This window comes from Uranotaenia lowii, chromosome 3, assembly GCF_029784155.1.
Source record: "Uranotaenia lowii strain MFRU-FL chromosome 3, ASM2978415v1, whole genome shotgun sequence".
NCBI classification, from domain to species: domain Eukaryota; kingdom Metazoa; phylum Arthropoda; class Insecta; order Diptera; family Culicidae; genus Uranotaenia; species Uranotaenia lowii.
Window position 1 is genome coordinate 11,744,660 of NC_073693.1, and position 21,351 is coordinate 11,766,010.

The following is a 21,351-nucleotide window of genomic DNA, read 5'->3' on the forward strand; positions in this document are numbered from 1 at the left end:
ATTTCAAAAATATTGTAAACATCGGAACATTGTTGATATTTTTTCTCCTCCCTACCACCCAGCGAGTAACGGACTTGCCGAAAGAGCTGTGCAAACCACAAAACAAGTTTTAGATAAACTTTTGACTGAAACCGAGAATCTTTCCTCTTTTCAGATAGACAATAGAATAAGAAGTTTTCTTCATGAACATCATCAAACTCCAACAACAGCAGATAAAATAATTGCTAATAACAAAATTTTTGCGTTTTCTCCACGAACGATTCTATCAGGACTTAAACCGACAAACTTCAAAGTTTTAGAGGGAGAAGATCAGCATGAAAACACTATAAAACAATTTAAAAATAAAGAAAGAGTTATTTATTCCCACAAAATAAATGGAAAAACTTTCAGTGTCGAAGCAGAAATTATTAGAAAAAAAATCTAAAATGACATATGTAATACAAGTAGGAGGATCTTCCAAAATAGCACATGTAAATCAATTAAAAAAAATTGGAAAGAAGCCGTTTGTTCTTAAAAATACAAGTCAAGACACTTTAGCTAACCCAGGTGAAAGAAATGAAACAGAGGAAAATGTTACTCCTACTAAAAACAAAACTGAAAGTAATCAGACAAATCTTGTACCACTTACGCTGAGGCGGTCAAATAGAACAACAGGAAAAAAGCATGATAATCTAAACCTTGAATTATTATTTAAAAAACATCAACTAGATAGTAAGAAAAACTGAAATGTATTTAGTTTTTTTATATTGAGTTATAATTTTTTATAATATTTTTTTTACTATTATTATTTTTTTTATATTATTATTTTTTTATATTATTATTTTTTTTATATTATTATTTTTTTTATATTATTATTTTTGTTATTATATTAAATTTTAAAGGGGAAGATGTGAGAGTATCACAAAAATCATTATAACTCGAATTGTACCTACTGAACTTATACTCTTCTCACTACAAAACGAATTAATAAAGACAGTTGTAATCTCAAGCTTAAATCTAGCTGACGTGTTTTACTTTCATCCGTCTTAAAAAATTTAAGGAAGCTATTGGACATAGCAATTACCTTCCTATTCTCATCCGTTTCCCATCAAAGACAAAGGACGATGAAAAAAAAAACATAAACCAAACGGCAGACGGCCAATGCAGTGCGTTTTTTTTTTAAATCGGCGGTGGCAATAAAATTTCGTTTGCTAACCGACTCAGATGGTGAACTGGGCAAGATATCGGACTGGCAAAACGAGATGAGATGTTGTTGTGAGTTCGATTCTCACATTTTTTGAAAATTGTAAAATTGAATTTGGATTTATCGCCAAGAATGTTTGCTCTTGGATTTTATCGACTGTTTTCGGCGAGTTTTAAATTAAAAAAAAGCAAAATTTACCAGTTATCCAGACGTTTCGAGCTACTCTGGCATTCGCTCCTATTCAGTCAGTACTAAAATTATATTTTTCTTTAAACGCTCAATCTTCATTTTAATTTAGAATTAGAACTTACAAATTACTGGCCATCGTCTAAACTAATTGGATTTTGACCAGTCTGTTTTGTTTTTCGTTTATGTACATTTACTTGTCAGTTTCTGTGTTAATTTAGCAACGACAGGGTCGTAAAAAGTCTTAAAATTCAATGAGTTTCTTTGTCTGTTGACTACATTATCGTCGCCTCTTTACTTAATATAAAACGTTTCGATTGTCATCCTGGCGTTGTGTCCACCAACTCTACCCAAAATTTTGGTGTTTTCAAAATCAAACAAATATCCATTATGTTGTGCTAAACCTGTGCTAATTTGTTTTGAAGATATGTAAACTTGTTTTATGTTGTTTTATCGTTTTTCTAAAATTTGGCTAGTTTCACCGATGTATGATTACCTACATTGTCCACATTTAATTTTGTATACAATATTTATGTTTGGAGAATTTATCGAAGTAAGACTATCTGTTCAGAAAATGAATTTACCGTCGAAACGTGAAATAACTTGATCCCAAAAGTTGTTTAAAAATAAGTGATAATACATGTCAGAAAATTGGCTCGCCTGCGGCGGTATTTAGACTTACATCACTCTAGACCTTAGACATTTTATTCTGAAACCCTACATGACGTTCATGAATTGAAACTTATTTTCAATTGTCAATTTCAAACGGTAATTTTATGGGCCTTTTGTACTGGAACTCAAATCCTGGCACACATAACCCCTGCCTAGTCTTTAAAATTGGTATTTTTTAGGAAGAGTATTTTAACAAGTTCATTCATTACTTTATTACTAATCACTTTAATGCTAAAAAAAATCGTTTATATGATTACAAATATTATGCTTATATTTAATTTTCAAGAAAACAATTTCAACCTCAATTTTATTCCGTATTTCTTGTTCTTCGAAATGCTCAACTCCACATTCAAAAGGGTTTTGAAAAAAAAACACAAGACCACAAAATTCACAGCAAAGAATTAAAGCGCAAAATTTGATTAATGTTGGTGCTTTTAAACTTCTGAAAATTGGTAAAAATTATTTAAGAAAATTCAGCGCTTTTCTGAAAAATCTTTAAAATATAAAAATAAAATAAAATAAAGGTAGGTATTTATCAACTTTCTGCAAGACCGCAATTAATTTTTACCTTTCGAAAAAAAAAGTTATGTTATCTATTTGGTTAATTTTTCCAATTTTGTTAAGAATAGAGTTTTAGGATTTTTTCAGGAGGGATTAACAAAATTTAAGATGTTTTTTAAGCAAAAATCCAATCTTTTTGCAGATTTCAACAAATGTGTTGAATGAAATAAAATCTTTTTTTTTTCAACTTTCTTCAGTAATTTTACTTTCATATAGATTTTTTAGCTTATCAGTTCTATAATCATTGCACTTATTATTAAGTTCGAATAACTTTTCTAAATAGCAATTTTAAGAGTTAATTTTAGTGTAATGTTTATTAAATTAGTGTTTGTGCTCTCAATATTGGAATACCTTTTTTCATCAGTTTTGTATTTGATCGTTCAAGAAATCGTCCATTTAAAAACCTGTCATTTGTCAGTGATGATGCATTGTATTTTTAATTGGATTTTAAATTTATAAAATTTTTAATGTGAACTTCAATCAAACATGAACTTTTTTAGCCATTTATTTCGACAACTGTAAGAATTTGAATATAAAATTGGATTTCATCTCTGACTTTTAACACTTGTGTGACATAAAATAAAGTATTTATCAGAAATAAAGTAGTATCAGATTAATTTTATTCATTATCTATGTTTTTGGATAATTTCTGTTTAATATTAATAGATTTTTTTCCTTCTCAAAAATTCAACTTTGAAATGTTTATTAAATATTATTTTAATCATAGTTCATTTCTGACCTGATCTGAAAGTTATTTTCGAGTTCGAATTCAATTTGTTTTTAACCCTTTCCATCCCACGAGGTTTTTCACTTTTAAAATTTACAACTATGATTTACAAATTTAGTTCTAGAATTAAAGATGCATAATTTAGGGCTACTTTAATGATCCATTCGATAAATTTGGGTTTTGAGGTGGATCATATGTGCTCCATTGGGAAGATAACAAAACAGAGGGTGTAAATGAAAAACCAAAAATAATTGCGAGAAACATGGAATTTTATCCCCTCATTGATCACAAACTAAAACGATCCTATTTGGAAAAAAAATTCATCGATAGTCTATTTATTGAAATATTTGAAATTTTCATTTTTGTTTTGAACAATAGCCGCCATGACACTTTGCGCCAGGAAAACAAAACATGCCGTTTTTTGAAAAAATCATGAACTTTTACAAATAACTATATCGAGAGGTATAGTCTTTTTAGCAGGTGAAATAACTATCCTGAAGCAAAATTTTTTTTTGACGAAATGATAGTATTGATAAAAAGCTTCACAAGAAGAAAAGTACGTTTTGTTCCCAGTGTATCACCAGTGTTCCACTTTCCTTACTCGAAAATTTATATGTTTTAGTTGATGTAAGTAAACCATCATTTGATTCTGCTTGCATAAGCAACCTTCTGCACGTCAGTATTTTTAGTTAAAAGAAATTATAAAAACTTGTCAAGTTATTAAACAACAAATGACGACTTGATTTAATTCGAAAAAGAATCCGACTTTTTTGCAGCCAAGCAAAACCTAACGCATCGATTATCTTCAAATTTCGTGCAATGTTTCTTCACTCATATCTACACATTCGGTGAAAAAATGGTGTTGATCCAAAGCACCCAGTTCAAATATGCGAGCTGTGCAAAGTTGTGGATCACCTGTGCTACCATGGGAAGGAAAGGGTTAAATCTGGTGTTATGTTTTTTTTTGTTTTCTATTTCTGTGCTTTGATTTATATGTCCGAAGCTTTAAATTCTGGTTTTATTCAATTTTTTTCGAAATTTCCTTATTTATTGTGCATTTTGAGTACTGTTATTATTCCTAGCAAAATTTCCAGACTTTTGAGTTACGATAGGAATTTTTTGACAAAACCGCCAAAATTAAAAATTTTCGTTGCAAAATGGCAAGAAATGATTCGAATTAGTAATTGAAAACTGAGAAACGCCACGAAGATGGTTGTGAAACTGGAGGTTAAGCCATAGAACGTAGAACTTCCGACATCATCACAATGGTCTCAGGCATTGATAGCGTACAGAATGTATGATTATTATCATGTAATGAGTATTATTTCGTACACTGCAGCACTGCGATTTGGCGACCAAAAAAAAAGGTCTGCACCTTTAAAGTCCATCCAGACTTTTCCAGAGATTTTTCAAAATCTTCCAGACATTTCTGGAAAAGAGGCATCTTTGCACTTGGGCTTGACCTCATCTCGCATCTATCTTTTCTTTGCTGGATCATTTCACCAATCATGTTCATGTTTCATACTGATACTCTTTTATCACTGATCTCTCATTTCATTTCTTATTTTAATCCTCGCTTTTCTCATCTCTTAGTTGCTGATCCTTTTTACCGTTTCAAAATTTACACATCGATAAGGTTGGATCTATTTGAAGTATCTTGAACATGCCTCATCTGAACTGTCAATTGCATCACCATAGATTCGTTACTTAATTAAGAAGTTCTGTCCGGTGTGTTTGCTTTCGAAATGCTTGTATTTTCACAATCCCTCATCATCATCATCGTTAGGATAAGCTTAGCTAAGGCTAGCCTAATAGTAGATATACAGGTCAGCTTTTTTTCTATTTAACTATAGAATACCTAATGAAGTAGATCAAATTGCACCAGATGATGACTTCCTCTCCGGTCGTGTAGTATCGATCAATCACACATACTCCCCACAAATGTGGAGCAAAGCCACCGCGAGCGATAATTATTTATCGTGAGAGTCACTTTACAAGTGAGCAACTGATTTAGATTAATCTCTAGAATGCAAATATACGGGACCTATGAATTTCTAACTCTGAATAACAATGAACCGCCGTCGTCGCACTGTCTAATTGTGACTTGGTACGAACCGGGCGGAACCATTTTTTTAAAGATCAAAATCGGAAATTTAACACATCCAGGTCGTGTGGATTCCTCGTTTCGGAATGCGAAACGCAGGTGAAAACTATATCATTTTCTCCGGATACAATTGGTTGCAAATAGGCATATGAAATAGGCAATAAATCAAAAACAAATACCTCTAGACGGTCTAACTACTAACTATTTGTAAACAACGATCCACATGACGACGCTCATTCAGGGCTAATGAGTCAGGACCCGGTCGGGTATGAGAGGGTGGAGAAAGATTATCTTCGGAACAAATTACTACTGACATGTCGGCGCTTCTAATAAACCTGTCGATGCGGCGATTTTAAATGATCTATCAACCAACTGGCTAACATTCTGCTCCAGTCGTCGACTGACAATTTTCCCAAGAAAAAGAGCACACTTAGCATTGAATCGAATGGAGAAGCATTTTCAGAATTCTATCCAGTGTTCCACCGTGTGATGCGAATATACGCGTTCAAAGATTCTGCTGTCATTTTTCTTCTAAGCCTTACACAGTAATTATTTGCCTCGATTTCCAGCAAAAAAAAAGCTGGAAACGACCAGAAATGCAAAATTTTGTTGGAAACCAACAAACATTCTTCGTCTTGCTGATTTTTCCAGTACTTTATTTGCATTGCTTCAAAATCAGCAATCGATCTGTCAAACTTGAATTTGTTTTTGTTTCCGCCAGATATTTTTCGTTGCGCGCGAAAAGTGTTTGTTTGTTTGACGTGTATGCAATTAATGTATTATTTCCTTCCATATTCCAGCGATGGAGCGTTTAACTAAAGGTTTTCTTTAAAGAGATGAAGTATTTCGTTGAAGAAACTTATGATCTTTATTTTTATTTCAGATGGATCATGATGTCCATAACTTGGCGAAAAACGGCCAATCCACTTACAGATACCTATTATTTTAATTTGATCAAAAATTCAAATAAGTGTACCTTAGAAAAAAAGAACAAACCAATTTCTATTTATAAATATTTCTACCATGAGATTGTGTTATTGGCCATGGATTTCAAAACGTGAGGTAGATAAGGGCATAAAGAGCACCCGGGGCTAAGCATTCTTCTTTTTTACGAAAGTACGTATTTTCTTAAATAAATTTTTATAAGGATTAGTTTCGTACTTCGTACAGTATTAATTTTTCAGCAAAAAAGAAATTTCCTTATTATCTTTACAGAAATATTAAAAAAAAAAACAACTAGGTTTTCAAGTGACAAAAATGTTATAATTTTTGAGCACCCGAAAATAAGCGCTTATGATCGTTAAATTATCTCGATCTATAATGTACGCACTGCAACATGATGAAAACATTATGCCTCAATTTTCGCCATCAGTAAACTTTTCACTTTTTCACTTCAACTTGTTGACTCAGGGCGTATAGAGCGCCATTGATCAGGGCACGATGAGCGTTTTCTGCCGTATGATCAGCTCGATAAAGTCAACTCAATTATAGAGCCAAAGTTTGAGTAGTTTACATCTGACGATTTAGCCTATTGGGTAGGTGTCGGAGAGGTTATCAGAAGATCCGAGAGCGATTCCTGGTCAAGGTGATTTTTTTTCATCTACCATTCATGATCAATTATTTTGATTGTTGCATTATACAGCTAGTAGCGTCATCTGCCAAACAAAGCACCAGAAACATAATGAATGAGTGTGTGTGAATTGTTTTTTTTAAGACATACACCGACTGCGCAGCCGATTTAGGCTTTACAGACTTAATATTTAACACCAAGAGCAAAATGACCATAAATGGTAAATGTAAAAATACTTCTCTGTAAATACTTCTCCGACACCTAAGCATATGCCAAATCTTCAGTTGACACAAGTCGAGCTGTAGCTCTATAACTCAGTTGACATCATCGAGTTGAGTTCGCTGCTTGATTCCACGGCAGAAAATGCTGATCGTGCCCCGATTAATGGTGCTTGTACTGCCCCAGTATGGGGCTCTCATTATGTCCCTACAGTGACTGATTTTCAGCTTATGGGAAAAAAAATAAAATGCATTTTTATCTACTTTTTTATGTTTTAGACAGTTATGAAATTGGCTTTTTTTAGGGTCTGAGTTAAGAAAAACCAAAAGAAGACCCAAAAAACTGTAAGCAGCGAGAAACAATTCAAAGAAAACTAGGTCGACCGGAATCATAACTGAGTATTTTTTCAGTCTTTTATACAGCTTGAACTTCAAAAAGTAAGAAATTTTGATTTTTTTTAATAAACAAATAATTGACTTACACGCAATTTAGTTTTTGATCCCAACATCCTTTATATGAGTTAATTTAAACTATTGGTTTATAAGGGAAAATTATAATTTTGATCTGAAAAATCAACATCATTTTTGTTTCTTCTCACCTCTCACCTCTCATATCTCATATTTCTTATCGCATATCTGATATCGCTTATTTCATAACTCGTATCCCGTATCTCGTACTTTATATGATTCCTACTTCTGATTTATGAGATTTAATTCTGACTTCAAAGCCATTTTCAGCACATATTTTTTGTTTCTCACTTTTCATCCCGTATCGTGACACGTTGATAAACGATCAATAAGATGTGTGAAGAGCTTACTCATTGCATATTGCCGGTGGAAATCTTCCGAACGAAATTCATACATCATCGGCTATCGGCGAATCTCGTGAAGGGAAGTTCTCTCGTTACCGGATTCGACATTATCGGGTGTTTCTGATCCACCACCGCAGCCAATTACGTGCCGTCCCATTGAAATCAAACTAGCGGCGCGGCGCTGCGTCCAAGCAGGCGGAAATTGTATTAGCATTTTTGTGGTCAACCGGCATACATATGTAGGTTCATGTAGGTACGAGTATCATTCCTAACGTATATCTTCTAGTCATGTCTGTACCTGAACATTGTTGACAATAGCATCAAGAATGCAAATTGTTGGCAGCTGGGAACCGTCAACGAGAAACCGTTGCCAAAAATCCACGCTTTGTGTCAACTAGTTTCTCTCTATGGTGGGATTGTGTTGGTGTATTTATGTGATAAACTGGCGTTGACTAGAATGAGAATGGCGACCGGTTGACAAAATTCAATCGTTGCATCAGCGTTTTTTGGCGGAAGGGCCTAGAGAGTGATTTGAAATATTCAATTTTCGGAAAAAATGATACAACATCTTTTAGATATTAAATCTGATTTCGGAAATTTTGAATTTAATTTTTCTCTACACAGTAAATTTTTGACTCGATTTCCAGCAAAAAAAATTGCTGGAAACGTTCAGCAATCCAAATTGTTGCTGGTAACCAGCAATCGGTTTTCTAATTGCTGGATTTTTCAGCATTCGGATGTGTTCTTGTCATTTTTTGCTGAAAAATCAGCATTCGGTTTCCAAATTGCTGGACTTTCCTGCAATTGATCTAGTTTGCTAGAAAACCAGCAATCGAGTTGTCAAATTAGAGTCTGTTTGTTTTCGTATGCTGATGCATGGTAAGGCCGATGACATAGTAAGAGCGATGCGATGCGAATTGGCGAACGCGGCCAATGCGAATTCGAGCGGGGGAACAAATTGACATCTGCTTCGCCGCGTTGAGTATGCCAGGTTGAGGCGATTCGCATACATTTTCATCAAATGTGGTTCGCCGCATTGAATCGCATTCGCCGTTTCGCATCGCATCGCATTCACTATTTCATCGGCCTAAGGCTGATGACATAGTAAATACGTTTGCTGATTTTTCCAGTAATTTAAATTGCTGGAAATTTAGCTGGAAAGTCAGTGGGACAAAAACCAGCAAAATTTCGCTGGTTTCCAGCAAAAAAAAATTGCTGTGTAAAATCATAATTCATTTCAAGTCGTACCTACTTATTTGTCGAAATGTTAACAATAAACTCGATCGAATTAAACATCCCCAACATTCAAAAAGGTACATAGAATGGTGGTAAGGTCACAGATCAAAACAAAATTGTACCCTCGACCTTATCAATCATAGCTCATTCTTCATGGATCGAGTCAACCACAAATGTGACAAATTATCCGTTGACATCAGAGTCTAATTTGACCTTGCCATCGAAGGTCGATAAAATTAATGGGTTGTTTTTCCCGATGGGCTGCATAACAAAATATGAATTCCTTCCCTTCTTCAAACTCGGAATGGTTCCATTCATAAAACTGGCAACATACGATCGCTTGCGATTACAGATGAATTTTTGATACTCGTCAATGGGACTGCTTACGCTTTGGGGAAACCTTCATCGACTGATGTACAAATCGGGAAGCAAATGAACAATGATCTGAAGACCTCTCAAACGTTACAAACATACAAGTATGTATTTGAGAACGTCATCAGACCATCATATCACACCACAACGTTTGCCCAAGGAATTCGATTAATAATTCAGAATGCATCGGCACCAGTCAGTAGTAGTAGGCCATGCCGGCCAATGAGATGGTCTGGCTGGACTGAACCGATTCTTTGACGCGCTAGATTTGACACTGAACTTCAACGGACGACGTCAGTCGGTTTAGTTCAACCACAACTTGTTGATTTAGCGAATGGATCGCCCCCATGTGGGTGGATTGATAGTGTGAATAACTGACTCATCCGAGGTCCGGTGCTGCTCGATATTTAACAATGCGTCAGCAAATAGTGTTGGATGGAGGTGTTAAACGGGCTCGCCATTCTTTAGCTGTTGCTGCTGCTCTAGTTTTCGCTTGCAACGATGTTGCAAGCGTTGGAGACGTCAATTTTTTAAACGTCAATAGTTTTGAATTCAACAAATGAAAAAAATTTAAAAATCCATGCCATGTTTTCCTAATTAAAATTTATTGCATTTTTCCATTTTTAACGGTCGCCATAGAAAGAGATGGGAACTATTTACTGCCTTCATGTTAATTTCGGGTGGAATGTTAGAAAAATAATTTTGAAAATTAACTCGAAAAACTGCTCAATCGAAATTGATTTAGTAGTGCCTTAAAATGCTCAAAGGTGCGAATTTTTGACCCTCAAAAACAAGCAAAAAAATAATTGAAGTCTGGATAAACAGACTTTAAAAGCTTCAAACATCGATACCTAGAGTAAATTTGGAATCAATTTTATTATTTCTGCAACTTTTATAATTTTTATATTATTATAATTTTTGTAATTTTTGTAATTTTTGTAATTTTTGAAATTTTTGTCATTTATGTAATTTTTTTCATTTTTGTCATTTTTTTTTGTAATTTTTGTAATTTTTTTTATTGAAGTCATTTTTGTCATTTTTGTCATTTTTGTCATTTTTGTCATTTTTGTCATTTTTGTCATTTTTGTCATTTTTTTCATTTTTGTCATTTTTGTCATTTTTGTCATTTTTGTCATTTTTGTCATTTTTGTCATTTTTGTCATTTTTGTCATTTTTGTCATTTTTGTCATTTTTGTCATTTTTGTCATTTTTGTCATTTTTGTCATTTTTGTCATTTTTGTCATTTTTGTCATTTTTGTCATTTTTGTCATTTTTGTCATTTTTGTCATTTTTGTCATTTTTGTCATTTTTGTCATTTTTGTCATTTTTGTCATTTTTGTCATTTTTGTCATTTTTGTCATTTTTGTCATTTTTGTCATTTTTGTCATTTTTGTCATTTTTGTCATTTTTGTCATTTTTGTCATTTTTGTCATTTTTGTCATTTTTGTCATTTTTGTCATTTTTGTCATTTTTGTCATTTTTGTCATTTTTGTCATTTTTGTCATTTTTGTCATTTTTGTCATTTTTGTCATTTTTGTCATTTTTGTCATTTTTGTCATTTTTGTCATTTTTGTCATTTTTGTCATTTTTGTCATTTTTGTCATTTTTGTCATTTTTGTCATTTTTGTCATTTTTGTCATTTTTGTCATTTTTGTCATTTTTGTCATTTTTGTCATTTTTGTCATTTTTGTCATTTTTGTCATTTTTGTCATTTTTGTCATTTTTGTCATTTTTGTCATTTTTGTCATTTTTGTCATTTTTGTCATTTTTGTCATTTTTGTCATTTTTGTCATTTTTGTCATTTTTGTCATTTTTGTCATTTTTGTCATTTTTGTCATTTTTGTCATTTTTGTCATTTTTGTCATTTTTGTCATTTTTGTCATTTTTGTCATTTTTGTCATTTTTGTCATTTTTGTCATTTTTGTCATTTTTTTCATTTTTGTCATTTTTGTTATTTTTGTCATTTTTGTCATTTTTGTCATTTTTGTCATTTTTGTCATTTTTGTCATTTTTGTCATTTTTGTCATTTTTGTCATTTTTGTCATTTTTGTCATTTTTGTCATTTTTGTCATTTTTGTCATTTTTGTCATTTTTGTCATTTTTGTCATTTTTGTCATTTTTGTCATTTTTGTCATTTTTGTCATTTTTGTCATTTTTGTCATTTTTGTCATTTTTGTCATTTTTGTCATTTTTGTCATTTTTGTCATTTTTGTCATTTTTGTCATTTTTGTCATTTTTGTCATTTTTGTCATTTTTGTCATTTTTGTCATTTTTGTCATTTTTGTCATTTTTGTCATTTTTGTCATTTTTGTCATTTTTGTCATTTTTGTCATTTTTGTCATTTTTGTCATTTTTGTCATTTTTGTCATTTTTGTCATTTTTGTCATTTTTGTCATTTTTGTCATTTTTGTCATTTTTGTCATTTTTGTCATTTTTGTCATTTTTGTCATTTTTGTCATTTTTGTCATTTTTGTCATTTTTGTCATTTTTGTCATTTTTGTCATTTTTGTCATTTTTGTCATTTTTGTCATTTTTGTCATTTTTGTCATTTTTGTCATTTTTGTCATTTTTGTCATTTTTGTCATTTTTGTCATTTTTGTCATTTTTGTCATTTTTGTCATTTTTGTCATTTTTGTCATTTTTGTCATTTTTGTCATTTTTGTCATTTTTGTCATTTTTGTCATTTTTGTCATTTTTGTCATTTTTGTCATTTTTGTCATTTTTGTCATTTTTGTCATTTTTGTCATTTTTGTCATTTTTGTCATTTTTGTCATTTTTGTCATTTTTGTCATTTTTGTCATTTTTGTCATTTTTGTCATTTTTGTCATTTTTGTCATTTTTGTCATTATTGTCATTTTTGTCATTTTTGTCATTTTTGTCATTTTTGTCATTTTTGTCATTTTTGTCATTTTTGTCATTTTTGTCATTTTTGTCATTTTTGTCATTTTTGTCATTTTTGTCATTTTTGGAATTTTTGTCAATTTTGTTATTTTTTTTATTTTTGTTATTTTTGTCATTTTTGTCATTTTTCTATGTTTGTGTTTTTTTGTCATTTTTTTGAGGTATTTTTTCAACTCTTATACTTAAGGCTAAAATTGCCATGCTCAACATTCAACGTTATTCCTTCATAGCTGTTCCTAAAAGAAATTTGTAACAGCCCGCATCGAAGCTGCAAACGATTCCAGTCCAAATTTTCGGCAAAAAAAGTCATACGTTCCCCCTTTTACCCAGATTTGAATCCGCAAACCAAATCCAGTTTATGCGTGTAGGTTAATATTGTATATGCAAAGTGCTAAATTGAATGATTACCTGATAATATCACAATTGATGCTATTAGCATAAAGTCGTTGGCTGCCCGCCGTTTCTGTATCATCGCCGTCATCATCCCCGTCATTGTCGTTGTCATCATCATCGACGATCTCTGTTGCTGTGCTGCTGCTGCTTCTGCTGGTTGGACAGATCTACTCTGCTCTGCTCGATGGTGTTACCGAATCCGTTGCTTCTTCGTTGCTCAGTCTTATCACAGCACTACTGGACTATTTCCGAAATTATTTTGCCGCCCTGTCGGCGTGACAAATGTAGCGCACAAAATACTAACACGCACAACACATTAGTTAATTGATCCTCCACGATCTTCAATCAGTTGAAGCTAAATTAAAACGACTGGTTTTCTAGGTTTGTTAGAACTTGGATAAATTAGTAAAATTCGTTTCGGTGGATTCGAGAAGTTCAAGAGCAAAAACGTTTGTTTTGTCCAATAACTAAGCAGTTACGATCGAACCGTATGTAAAAGACTCTCTCATTTCGGGGAAGCGTTCAAGCTGGTTTGGAAACTGAATGTAGGATAATTAGAGTCACTTCATCTAACAAGGATAAACAGAACAACAAATCTACGATCGATTGATCCTCTAAGATAATTTATTCAAACATTTTACAGCGGAAAATCTTCAACAAAAAAACATCATTCAGCAAGCCGATTTCATGTAGGCGATGATGTCGGCCCGCTCGTTGGCTTTCTTAATGCCGGCGAACATCATTTTCGTTCCCGGAATGTACTTCTTCGGGTTTTCCAGATACTCGAAGAAGGTGTCCTCACTCCAGACGATTCCCTTGTTCAGATTGGCCTCCGAGTATTTGTATCCGGCGGCTCCACCCGTTTTCCGCCCAAAGATCCCATGCAAATTGGGACCGACCTTGTGTTTTCCACCCGCTTCGACCGTGTGGCACTGAGCGCACCGCTGCACAAACAGCTTCTTGCCATTTTCCGCGTTTCCGGCTGGGATTCCCATGGTTTTGCTTCCGGCAGCGGTTTATCAAAAGCTTCCAGGGGTTTTTTCTACGAACTAAATTTTGACTGTCAAAAACTTTCAACGGTAGCTTTGATTGATGCGCTGATTTTACGCGCATAATCTCCAGGACATAACATAAGCTGTTAATGTTAACAAACTTTGTCAGCTTGAAACGCTGTTTGAAATTATGACTCCAGTTGAGTACTTCTTAGGGGAATAAGGGTAAAACGAGCACCTTAAGAATAGTAAAAACTTGAAATTTAATTGATGGAAGGTCAGAGTGGGATGTGAGACACTTGAAACATATAATAAGTAGCAAAAAAGACTTGGTCAAACTGCAGAAAATTTGAATTTATTACGCAACCGATGGTGTTTGACGTACAGGCTAAGGTGATCCCTGAATTGGTTCTCTTGGTATCAGTTGTTCAGTGTTTCTTTATCCCAAAAATGTCCATTTCAGCTTTTTAGAAATCTAGTACTCTTTGTGAGTGCTAGTGATTATAAAATCAAGTGATTGAAAGGGTTCAGTTCTTTTTAATCCTTGAGAGGGCTTTCTTGGAGTAGCTTCATGATTAAATTTTTCCACTACATTGAAACTAAATGTCATGCATTATCATAAGGTAGTTAATGAAGGAACTCTAGGACAAGATTCGTTTTGAAAAACAACTCAAAACCACACAGGTGTTTGCTGAAATTAAAAGTGCCCATATTGTCTCATGTGACCATCATGCCCTTATTTCTCTAGTATTCGAAGAAGATAATTTTTATTGCAATTTTTTTTCATTTTTACTTTCATGAAAAACATGAATATGAAAATGAATATGACAAATCTGGTGAAATCAGGTAAAACGAATATGAAAAATCTTATTTTGTCAACAACTCAAAAAGCGACCCATATTGGCTTTGTAACATGGAGGAATCGATGAGGAATAGTTAAAAGCTGAATTTTGAACCGGGTCAGTGATCAAAACTTCTTAAAAATGTTCTAATGTCGATTCCTCAATATTAGAAAATTTGCGCCGTGAGAAACGGGGAATCAAAATTTGAGCAATTTTTAGAGGTTTGAACACTGAAAGCAGTTAAAAATTCATCTTTTAACTATTCCCTATCGATCCCACCATGTTGCAAAACCAACTTATGTCGTTTTTCGGAGTTATTGATTTTTCATTTTCACGTTAGGTCGCGTTAGGAGATCTTTAGAAGAAAAATGCCTTTAAACAGTTTATAGCATGTATAAAATTCCACAAATATCAATCTTTTTTTGAGTACCAGTATCTAAAATTTATCTAACAAATAGCACTGTTTGGCATTGAATCGATACTCAAAATTGGATCTAAGGCTTACAGAGAAAAAAATCAAATGATCGAACCGAAAATAAACCGATTCAACCGAAGTTTTAGGCTGAACAATCAGCTTATTATTCGATAATCTGAATAAAGATCGATCTTTCAAAGATCGACAAAACCATAAAAATTTTAAAATTTTAAATGTTACATTTGGTTTGGTAAGTCAACCACCATCCCTTTTTCGAAGGCTCATAGTTTCATATTTTAATGCTTTTTGATGAATTGCCTTTTAAACCAGTATAAATCATTTGTATTTACATGGTTATTGGGGTGAATCTGAACTCTAAAAATTTGCTTGCAATTCTTAAAATCTGCTTCAGTTTTGATCATATTTATATTGGATTAAGTGCAAAAAATAGCTTTGAAAAAATATATTTTCAGCAGGGAAAAACCCGAACTGGAATGCTTTTATTATCATTCGAGCTTGAGCTTCTCTATCTACAATGAAATTTTATCGCAGACTATAAGCTATCAAAAACACTTATAGAGATTCAAAATGTCATTAGAGCATTTACAAAACGCCTACAAGAATGAAAAAGATATGATAAAATATTATGAAGAATAAGGATTGAATAATATTTTGGCAAAAGTCAATTCATATTAGGGTAAGTTTGCCAGATTGCCCAGCTTTAACCGGGTTTGCCCGGCTACTTAAGCAGTGTATTCGAAAAAAAATGCATCGCTTTGTTTTATTAATAACTATTGAATGCATCGATGGAAATTAGAGAAATTTTCAGCTTAGCTGCTTAGTAATGTTATGTTCACATGTGCAAATTTTTGCATCGTTCTGTCAAGTGGTTTCCGGAAGTGGTACAAGGAAAAAAGTTTTAATTTTTGAGCACCACGTGCGCCATCTATAATTTATACTAGTATAAACCCATCTTTTTATAAATCAAGGCTATTTTCGATGATTATTTCTGTTCCCTTAAACTTGACATTCAAAATTGCCCAAAATTTTAAATTTAGCACAAGTTATAACAAATTTAGCCGTTTGCCCTCCTTCGGCACAAAAACATACATATTTGATTTTCAATTACTTCATCACAGTTTTTGAGTAATGGCACGATTCTAGATCCAGCCGAAACAGAGTATAAAGTTTGTGGAACCTATTTAAGTATGCAGGGAAAACGGCTGCATTAAGAGGCAGTCTTTTTGGTATATTTAGCCTTTCATCGTGTCAATCGGTATAAAATACCAACTGAATTGCAGCTTCAACAGATCACTAGACATTATTTTTTCTCCTTGTTTATCTCCGGAATACCCCGGCTAGACTTGACAACAAAAAGTTTTTGGCTGAAAATCTGTCAGGTGCCCGCTAAAGAGTTTGATTTGCTGTCCATTGCGAAATTTTTCAAAGTTCCTCCCCCCAAGCGGTCCAAATATTTTGCGCAAGATTCGACCGCCGTATTATTTTTTTTTACCGGTGGGCAGCTTTTTTACATTGTAGAAGTTAGGTCAGTCTTAGTTATTAGTCAGCCAGAACCAGTTAGAAATATTATTTTTTTATAACTTCCCCTTTTGAAATTTTCGAATTGCGCTTGCACATTATATAACTTCATGGAATCAATCATCATTACTTTTATTCGAATGTCAGCTCACTTTTAGGACTCCTTAAAAGATTTATCATATTAACATTGGTCAAATAGTTGACTTCCAGCTGTTTTTGGGTCTTCTATTGGGACTTTCCTGTTTTTTATTTGATTCTGCTTAAACAATTTTGTCAATGAGATTCTGGATTAGACAATATCTCAAAAACCACTTGACAGGTTGTCACCAAATATTATACAAGTACATAAGAGTGCCCCAAATTACCCGACCTTTGAAAAAGTTAAGGGCTGCAGGCATAACTTGATCCTAGGCCTAGTACAAGGTCTCATGCCAAATTTGAACCAGCTCGGATCACGGGAAGGGGTCGCTCAACGAGCCTAAAATTTTCAGATTTTTTTTTTCGGAAGGAACACGAAAATCCAGTTTTTCCTGAATGACTTTAGTCCCCTCCTTCCGATGTGTTTTGAAAACAATTTTTTTACAGCCTAAACTATGACAAATATTTCATCCGAAGACTGCATTTCCATTCAAGTTTTTTTTTTTTTTTTAAACGAACACAAACACATACAGGATCTCAATGAAACATGATGTTTCCTCGAAGAGATTCCTTTTTTCTTAACTCTAAGCTACATCTTTCGAGGATATGATGGCTAGCATCTTACAAATGCTAAAACCTCCAACCCACCGAAAGTGTACTATGTATGCCGTGACCGAGATTCGATCTCATACCCCCTGGCTTAGAAGACTGGAAGGCTATCCTCTACGCCACGGGCGCCGGTAACCCTTCGTTTCATAAAGTAACAAATTTGCAACAATTAATATATGGAAAAATGGAAAAATCGTATTTTATTTAACTTTTTTTTCATGATGTACTCGTCATTTTCAACTGTTTAAAATTATTTTGAAGGAAAAATTAAAAATCATGAAACGAAGGGTTAAGACACAAAAGTTATTAAGCTTAAAAAATAGTTATCTTTGAGAAACACTGTTTCGAACATTTTGACGCAGAATTAACAGTTATGAATATCACCCTGAAAAAAGTTACCCCATTTTTGAAGCTTAATAACTTTTTTATCATAAGTCGAATCAAAATGCTGTCTTCGGATGAAATATTTGTCATAGTTTAAGCTTTAAGAAAACCGTATTCAAAAGAAATCGGCTTAAGGGGACCAAAGTTATTATTGAAAAACTGGATTTTCATGTTCCTCCCGAACAAAATGTCTCAAAATCCCATACATACTTTAGGCTCATTGAGCGACCCTTTTCCGTGATCCGATCTGGCCCAAATTTGGCATGAGACCTTGTACTAGGCCTATGATCAATTTGAGCCTGCAGCGCATAACATTTCACAAGTTTCAAATTTCTCATACAAATTTGGGGCAGTCTAACGTATGTAAATATTACATTACTAGGTAGTTTCGCTGTAAACTTTATTAATTTCCATCCTTGGATTCAAAAGTAATTCACAAAATAGAGTGTTGCATTTTTTTTTCGAATACACTCCTTAATACAAAATTTAGGGAAAGTTCGGTCCGTCCCGGTTGCCCTGATTTCATTGAAAATGCCCGGTTTTCCCCGTATTTATTCGCTTTATTTGCCAAATCAAAAAAAAAATTGATGGATTCATAATCCATATCAAACTTTTACAAAAGTTTTCGGACGCTGGATTGGGAATCAACCATCTCCGATACAGGTTTGTTCAAACTAAATTCTCTTTTCCTATGTTTAATCAACTTTCATTTTCTTTTATTTCTTTTGATCAGAGTACCAATGTGCCTGATTTTTCAGGATTTACCTGATTTCTCGATGCTTAACCTGACAACCTGATAATCCATTGGATTTTCCTGATTTTTGAAAATAAGCCTAATTTGTTGAGCAAGTTTTATATAATAATCATGAAAGGTTTTTTGGGGGCCTAAATATGATTAAAATTTTACTGATAAGTTTTGATGAAAAAAAATGTTTCAATGTTTTTTCTTGATTTTTGTTTAGTAGCTTCTAAGTTTTGACCAAATTTACGGATATTGCCCAGATTTTTGGATGACAGTTTTGCAATTAAATGGATTTTTCAGGTCTTAAGATGAAATGTACGCGCTTAAAAAAAATCTGACAACCTTATATCAAGGCTGTATCCGTGGTCCAAACAGCCATTTTATACCAAGGAATATTTAAAGAAGGTAGTGCCAAGGCAGCCCTGCTTCAGTATTGGTACAGGCTGAGACGTCACAATCACGAAAAATCTGTTAATTTACTAGGAAACTTTTCTTTTTCAATGATAATTCGAAGCATCTGCTGGAAATTTTCCACTTTGAAAACACTTTTGAAGGATTCTTGCTCTTCAAGATGGGTGCAAAAAAGTTGCATTTTCAAATAATTCTTCTTTAAAAAAGACCTTCGAAGTTCGTAAAAATTGTGTATTTTCAACACTGAAATTTGCGAAACTTTAAAATTAGTTCGAAGTCTTCCATGAAAATGTTCAAGTCAGTGCAGTTCAAGCTCCTTATTACAAAAAAGTGATCGAAACACAATTTTTATACAAAACCACAATCTTTTATTGGCATTTTAGTAAACTGAGTTAACAATCAAGAATTGATGTTAATTGTTCTATATAATAATTGTATATGGTAAACCGATTGGATTAAAATCATTACAATTAGTTGAACACTCAATATCTACCAGCTAGACCATTTCGAAGCTGATATTTTCTTCATTTTTGCACGTTTTAGCTTCAAGGCGACATTGCATTCATTAACAAATAAAAAAACCCGATTTAATACACTTATCAGTGGATTGGAGGCTTTCTTACAGAGTGTCAATTATCTTTGGAAATAAATGACACAATAATGGATTCCTTATTTCTGAATTATATATTATTAATCTATAAAAAAGATTATGATTAAAGAAAATCGATAGCAAAAATTACTAAACTCAATATAAAAAAAAGGTGCCCAGTACGTTTTTTGGAGGATAAACGAACTTATATTCAACGAGTTCATTTATAATCCAAATAATTCAAACTGTTAAAGTTTGAGAGCCACATATCTCGACGCTCACTAGTGGTCAAGGGGTTAACCTCCTAAACTCTCATGCTAGATGGCGTGGGATCGATTCTCTGCTGTTTTATGAAATTTTTGTCAAATTTTTGATCGCCTTTGTAATTAATTTAGCGATTGCTGGCTACTGCTGCTGAGCAAATGGCTACCTTTTTTGGAGCCAACGTAAGCATGATATGTTCTATGGAATAGACAAATTTTAAACAATTTTGTTTTTTTTTGGTTTTGAGATAGGTCCTACAGGAAAAAAAATGCAATTTTTTGATACTAAGTTCATCAAAATCGTGAAACCTAGAATAGGAGTTAATGTGTTAAGAATGTTTTTATGGAACATACAAATTCCCGGACATCATCGTAACTCGTCGAGCTGAGTCGATTGGTACCTATAAAGTGGGGTCTTGGACCCTTAATTAATGATATCCCCAACTGACCGTTCCCTATGCCTTTCTGTAAGAAAGCCAAAAAGGTGGCCAGTACGTTTTTTGGGGGATAATTGAACTGATAATTAACAAGCTCATTTACTCTCGAAATAGTTCAAACTGTTTAAGTTTGAGAGCCACATTACTCGTCACTCATTAGTGGTCTAGGGGTTAGCCTCCCCATCTTTCATATTAGATGACGTAGGATCAATTCTCGGCTATATGATGAACTTTTTGTCAAATTTTCGATCGCCTACGTATATTAATTTAGCGATTACTGGTTTCTGCTGCTGAGCAAATGGCTACCTTTTTTGGAGCCAACGTAAGCATGATATATGTTCTATGGAATAGAAAAATTTTAAACAATTTTGTTTTTTTTTTTTTTTTGTTTTGAAATATGCCCTACAGGGAAAAAAAATGCAATTTTTTGATACTAAATTCATGAAAATCCCACCAACTTATAACTCAGAATTTTATCAATTTTTCTTTCTCTATGGGGAATTCAATAAATATGAGAATGTTTTGTTCTTAAAAGCGGGAATTGATGGAAATTGGTTCATTACTTTTCAGCACCCAGTCCAAATAGATATTCAGCTGAAGAAGTCAATGTATTATGAAGATGAATCATTGCATCTGTACTCCACACATTGTATATTGTAGATTTTCAACGTCCCTAGGAGAGGTAGGGACCACTTTAAAAACAACTGTTCTAATCAATATATTTCAAACAGGCATGTAGGAGTTTTTTTTATCTCATAAGAAGATTATATGATTATATGAGAATATATGATTCTGAATTCTAAATCTGAAACACTCATCTGAATCCAAAATGAAAATTCTGAATTCGAAACTTTTATTTGAATCTGAATTTTAAATTTAAGTTCTATAAGGTACACCGGGGTAAATGGGAACGTTGGCTATTTAAGCAATACTGTGCACTTTTTTTAACGTTCAATGCAGAATGTTAAATCTACTATCCAAATTCTGAATCTGAAACTGAATTCTGAACTCGAACTTTAAATTCAAATAGCTGATTGAAATTTTGAACTGAAATT

General features: G+C 33.1%; 3 protein-coding genes across 8 annotated transcripts in view; 1 reads left to right on the forward strand and 2 right to left on the reverse strand.

Moving 5' to 3' along the window:
• Positions 1-21,351, forward strand: part of LOC129750963 (opsin, ultraviolet-sensitive) — a 422,334-nt gene that overhangs the window by 65,705 nt on the left and 335,278 nt on the right. The window lies entirely within an intron of this gene.
• LOC129750966 (carbonic anhydrase 7-like) overlaps positions 1-21,351 on the reverse strand; it is a 94,956-nt gene that overhangs the window by 64,138 nt on the left and 9,467 nt on the right. For 2 of the 5 annotated variants that reach the window (XM_055746190.1, XM_055746194.1), the window contains exon 2: positions 12,951-13,312. In XM_055746190.1, coding sequence (XP_055602165.1) covers positions 12,951-13,053 — 103 coding nt within the window. In that variant the 5' untranslated portion in view covers positions 13,054-13,312. Of the gene's footprint in view, positions 1-12,950; positions 13,328-21,351 lie in introns of all 5 variants that reach the window. The other 3 variants (XM_055746195.1, XM_055746191.1, XM_055746193.1) reach the window with 3 other exon arrangements.
• On the reverse strand, positions 13,439-14,085 carry LOC129750972 (cytochrome c-like). Its single transcript, XM_055746202.1, has one exon. It carries the CDS (start codon positions 13,928-13,930, stop codon positions 13,607-13,609), a length of 324 nt encoding a protein of 107 aa, XP_055602177.1. The 5' UTR covers positions 13,931-14,085; the 3' UTR covers positions 13,439-13,606.